The sequence below is a fragment of the Hypomesus nipponensis genome, chromosome 25 (assembly GCF_054491055.1).
Source record: "Hypomesus nipponensis isolate SF chromosome 25, ASM5449105v1, whole genome shotgun sequence".
Classification (NCBI taxonomy): domain Eukaryota; kingdom Metazoa; phylum Chordata; class Actinopteri; order Osmeriformes; family Osmeridae; genus Hypomesus; species Hypomesus nipponensis.
The window spans coordinates 3,367,501-3,373,292 of record NC_140385.1 but is presented as its reverse complement, the minus strand read 5'-3'; the positions used below and the strand labels follow the sequence as shown (position 1 = coordinate 3,373,292).

The 5,792-nt window shown below is 46.8% G+C and overlaps 1 protein-coding gene across 1 annotated transcript in view; it reads right to left on the bottom strand.

Moving 5' to 3' along the window:
* Positions 1–2,501: 2,501 nt before the first annotated feature.
* The window catches only part of rasl11a (RAS-like, family 11, member A), a 4,746-nt gene continuing 1,455 nt past the window's right edge, over positions 2,502–5,792 (bottom strand). Inside the window, exons 3-5 of the mRNA XM_084691934.1 lie at positions 5,628–5,710; positions 4,786–4,956; positions 2,502–4,691 (exon numbers count right to left, since the gene is read on the bottom strand). Coding sequence (XP_084548060.1) covers positions 4,392–4,691; positions 4,786–4,956; positions 5,628–5,710 — 554 coding nt within the window. The 3' untranslated portion in view covers positions 2,502–4,391. The remainder of the gene's footprint in view (positions 4,692–4,785; positions 4,957–5,627; positions 5,711–5,792) is intronic.

Genomic DNA, 5,792 nt, shown 5'->3' with positions numbered 1-5,792 from the left:
ATTATAAAAATGTTGACAAGGACAATTTTGAGTGAGGAACAGAAGGGTACAATTCAAGAAGCCACTGCAAATTTTACTTTTCTGTTCCTCACTCAAAATGGTTCTTCTCAACTCTTTTACAAATGAAAGAAAAAAGTGCAGTGGTCTCTAAATCTTTTCCAGAGCATGTACTGTACTGTATAAACAGTATGCACTCACTAAAACCTACTTCGATACAAAGTCCAGCTAAGTGCTAGGCTCTGGGTTTGTAGTCAGGGAACCAAACAATATCAGCCTATTAATGTTGTGTTTCCTCTGGCCACTCTCCCATTCAAACAGATTTCCCCTCCTGCCAGAATCTGGTCGAGCCAATCACAACCGTTTATCTGATATGGCGGCAGGTTTAATCTGATGACTGCACAGAAGATTGTTTGGAAATTTGACCTTTCATTGCTCTGATTGGTTGTATTTACCCAGTGACGTCCAGAGGCATTTGGATCAGATAATAACGACATCTGTATCTGCAATGCCCTTTTTGGGGGATGTGGGTTCTAAGTTCCAGGTTCTAGGTTCTAGATTCTGGGCTGGCTGAGGTCTGGATGGCACCAAGCCATGCCACTTCAACCTCCCTGTCAGATTCCACAACAAAAAGAAATGTGTCAGTGGAGCCAAAGTCTGCAGGCATCATCAGAATCCCATGAGAACCCCAGAGAAAGAGAGAGAGGGGCGAGGGAGGAGCGAGGGAGGGGGGAGGGAGAGAAAGAGAGACAGAGGGGCGAGGGAGGGGGGGAGGGAGAGAAAGAGAGACAGAGGGGCGAGGGAGGGGGGAGGGAGAGAAAGAGAGACAGAGGGGCGAGAGAGGGGGGAGGGGGGAAGAGGGGGGAGAAAGAGAAAGAGAGAGGGAGGGGGAGAGAGAGAAAGAGAGGAAGTTGAGAGAGTGGGGGAGGGAGGGATGGATAGATGAAGGGAAGGAGTGCAAGAAAGAGGGAAAGAGAAAGAGGGAGTGAAATATCAGTAGAAATGATGTGGAAAAATACACACAAGGCACTCTCTCCTTCTCCTCTCTGGGGTATTCGACACACACGCACACACACACACACACACACACATGCAGTCACACACACATGCAGTCACACACAGGCGAACACACACACACAGTATAGAAGTGTGTGTAGACCTGCCTGCTTGCGTGTACCTGGAAAGATGAATGACTTCCATATGCCTCTGTTTTACTAGGACCAGGGTGTGTGTATGTGTGACCGAGAGAGAGAGAGAGAGAGAGAGAGAGAGAGAGAGAGAGAGAGAGAGAGGCTGCAGAAGAAAGGAGTTCCTGCAGCACATTGTCCCTAGGAAAATGTGGAGGACAAGGATGTGTGTATGTGTGTATTTTATCTTATTAATACAACAGGGCAAGCTTGTGTCTTGTAATGTGGGAATCTTGGTAACCATGGTTTTTTACTGATCCCCCCCCTGTCTCCATAGACACACACACTTAGACACACCACACACACACACACACGCTAGCCAAGCTCAACTAATATTAGCCAGGAGAACAGCTCGTACTTACTGAGATCCACGTTTGATCTGAACCTTCTGGGTTCTAAATATGGGCCTAGTTACATAGCCAGATAGACTGCTGCTTTCATGCAGCTAAAACAAGCCCAAGTATAAGACACTGTGAAACATAAAGAGTTTAGGGGTCAGAGGTCTTCTTCTGTTTGCTACTGTTTGGCCATTTCTTCTTCTGTGGTAAATAATTGTCTGCTACTGTTTGGGGATTCCTTCTTCTGTGGTGTTAATCTGTCTGTTGATGTCCAGGCCATTCTTCTTCTGGTGTTTATCTGTCTGCTACTACTTTGGGTCGTCCTTCTTCCGTGGTATTTACCTGTCTGCTACTATTTTGGGGCTTCCTTATTGCATGGTATTTATTTGTTCACTACTGCTGGAGTCTTTCTTCTTCTGTGGTATTTATCTGTTCAATACTGCTCGGGTCTTCCTTCTTCTGTGGTATTTATCTGTTCACTACTGTTTGGGACTTCCTTCTTCTGTGGTATTTACTGTATCTGTCTTTCTTATTAACCGCTTGGGTTTTCATTCACTGTGGTATTCATCCATCAGCTAATGTTGAGCCTGGGGTCTGCTACTGCTAGCTTCTGTAGCTGTGCTATTAAATTTGCTCCTGACTGCTAAATCTTTCCTCTCCTGTTCTGAATGTAGCCTAAACACAATAATTCACACACATTCCTGGAGGACAGGGCAAATGTGTCTAGTAGTCTACGGTTCCGTCTCAGTAACGGTTACAGTAAGGTGCTCTCTAAGCCTGACCCTGAACAGCCAGAAAATACAGGGTTCTGTATTGCGATGGAGTTGTGTTTGAAAGATTGTTCCTATAATGAGCATAATGGAATGGAGACTCACAGGAAGAGGGTCTTTAAGTTGACTGCAGTGTGTCAGTGTGTGTGTGTGTGTGTGTGTTAAAGGAGGAAGGGAATAAAAATGAACTGAAAAAAATACCAGACAAATTTGTCGTTTTCAACGGAAGTTCTAATACATTTTATTGCCTTTTTAGAAATATATTAAAGCATACAGCTCCACTGTCTGCACAGTGACACACTCAACACACACTCGACACACACTAACTGGGACACAAGCACCCACCAATGTAAAGAGAGTTTGTGAGAGCTTTTCTGGGTCAGGGGTCAGGGGTGAAGGGTTAGGGTCAGTATGGGGGAGGGAAGAGAGCATGTTGGGAGAGGGGGGTTCCAACAAGAGAGGAATTCCAGATGCAGAGGAATTTGTCGTTATCAGGTCGCTGTACTGCAAACGTCCTTGTGTGTGTGTTTGTGTGTGTGTTTGTGTGCGCGTCCGGGTTTGTATGAGAGAACAGGGACTAAAATTGAGTGTTAAAAACTCTGACACACCAAAAGGAGGTGAAGGGTCATGAGAACTCCCAGTTCAAAAGACACACTCACACACACACACACACACACACACACACACACACAGGCACAAATGCTCACAAAAAAAACACAAACAGCAGCCTTGAATCATACAGGCTCTAGGAACATCCTGATCTGGAGAGTAAAATAACATTTTAAACTGAAACACTTGCAAAATAGAACAACCTCAGTTTCAACAGTGCAGGGTTTTCCGTATACAGAATAAGCCTACAAAAAAAAAAAACACTACACAATTTTCAACTGAATTGAGCTTTTTGGGTCTCAATAGTCAGAAACAGTTTAGGACTGAGACTCATTATTCCAACAGAGGGTCTTCCTGGGGGCGTGGCCAAACAAATTGCCATTATGTGTTTGTTTTTTTTACTTAGTTATAGACGGTCCCTTAACTCTGAAGACAGATCTACTGTCTATGCACTATGCAACTATGCACCTGTTTCTATGATATTCTGCTGCACTTTCTACAAGAAATATTTGTGTATCTCTTTGGATTAAAGTGTCTACTAAATGAATAAAATGTCATAAATATTTTTATTTTTTTCTCGATGGCAATGAGAGATTAAGGCTGGTTATTCTGAAAACATCAACTGTAAATGTAAATTTTTTCAGTGGGGGGGGGGATTTTGGATATATTATATAAATTTAGATTGGAGGTTTGTAGTTCAAGTCTTCTAGACCTTCCAACGTCTTAACCCGGGGCAAAGGGGACAGAGCGAGAGCAGAATATGTGTCTTTTTCATCCTCCTCCCTCTAAATGTCAGTATCTTCACATGTTAAAGTCTTCAGATGAATAACTGGGAAAACGGAGAGCATGTTTTCCTGCACAGCTCTGTGGTCAGCCAAGCTATTTCCTCCCTGGTGGTTAAGGCTGGGGGTCTGGCCCCAAAAATCTGACCCAGGATCTGCGGTCAAGGGGTTTCTCGGGGGAAGCAGAGCTGGGTTGAGCTGGGTGAAGTTTAAAAACCAGCCTGAAGCTGTATATGCATTTTGCAATGACATCATTACAGTCCTTTTTCTTATCTAGGAAAGGGTTTTGTTTGGGAATTGAAACCTGTAAAGAGTCGAGAGAGTCATTCAGCCCTGTTGCTGAACACGGATAGCGATATAGAGAAGCCCACCATTGGTTGGTCAGACCTGTCAATCAAAAATGTCTTGACGACTGAGCATGACGTCACAAGCACCATACGAGCTGCTCTTCCCCGTGCCATGTCTTTGGCCTGCTCCTTCCAGAAAAAGGAAGATAACTTGTCGTCATCTCAGTGTTCCAGAACACGTCTCCACGGAAGACGGAACACAGGACCAGCCTGTTCTTGGGTCCAGCTCATGACATCACAAGTCCCGGAAGAGTCCGGAACACGCCGCGTTCCCGTAACACGTCCGGGAACGGAAACCTGCCCTTTCCATCCTCCCCCCCCCCCCACCGTGACCAACATGCATCATCGCCAGGCGACAACATCACAGCGCGGTGGCCGACTTCACTTTGGACGAGAGAACCTGCCGGAACCTCCTCTTCAGCTCCTGCATGTTGGGGGACTTGGGGCGGGCCAGGTGTAAGCCCCCCTTCCTCTTCTCTCCGTTCCCCCCGCCCAGCGCGCGGCTCACTTCCTGGCAGAGGTGAAGGAAGGCGGCGTGCACGCCGTCGTGGTTCTCCCTCGCCGACGCCTCGAAGTAGGCTCCGCCCAAGGAGGAGGCCAGAGCCTCGCCCTCGTCTGCCGGCACCTGACGGGCCCGCAGGAGGTCGGACTTGTTACCCACCTGGAGGGAGGGAGGGGGTTAAATATACAGCAAGTCACACACCAGACACACGTACACAGACACAAACACACCAATCACACACCCAGACACACACCAGAATAACGGGAATGTTCCCTGCAGGGTGTATGCGTCTGACGTGCTGGTAAAGAGGCTGGATGGTGCGGTAGCTGCTGTGGTCTGTGATGGAGAACACCAGGACGTATCCATCCGCCCAGTAAATAGACCTGTTGATCTGCTCCTGACAATAAAGTCCTTCAGGATCATCCTGGAGGGAGAGAGAGAGAGAAAGAGAGAGAAGAGAGAGAGTGACAGACAGAGAGACAGAGAGAGAGAGGGGGGAGACAGAGAGGGACAGAGAGAAAAGTAATACAGACAGAACAGATGACAGAGACAGAACAGAGACAGTTAGATGAAAGAAGTAGACAACAGTCATGCTCAGTTTTCTGCCTGTGAAGCCTTGCCCAAATAAGGTGGGAGGAAGTGAGGTAACCGCGGTCCCTTCCCAGAGATACAGTTGGCCATTCTGGGCAATACATGCCAGCCAGCACGCCCTTCTTTATCTCCCTGACCTCCTGGTTTGTTTACAACAGCCTCATTTTGAACCCGTTCTTCTCAAAGCTAATGATATAACTAGACACACTCCCTGAAGCCGAAATAGTCGTGTACAGACATGAATCTGATGAAGATGAAAGAGGTTCCGGAAGGTCATGTCTATGTAGAACAGACAATTGTGATGGAATGCTCAGCCAGGTCACCATAATAGCCTCCAGTTCCCCAGTTCAGATTGAATGATTTGTTTGTGCCAGACAGACAGACAGACAGACAGACAGACAGACAGACAGACAGACAGACAGACAGACAGTGTGTGTGTGTGTGTGTGTGTGTGTGAGTGAGTGAGTGAGTGAGTGAGTGACTAGTGAACCAAGCCATCCTGACCTGCAGGGAAACACAGGGGGTGTCCTGAACCTGAAGAGACACCTGCTCTCCATCCAGACTGATCTTCCTGGAGTATAGAGCGCCTGCCAGAGGACAGGAGAGGCCATTACTGAACTACGGAACTGGAATCCAACTGAATTAGTCTGTGACTTCACAATGGAATTT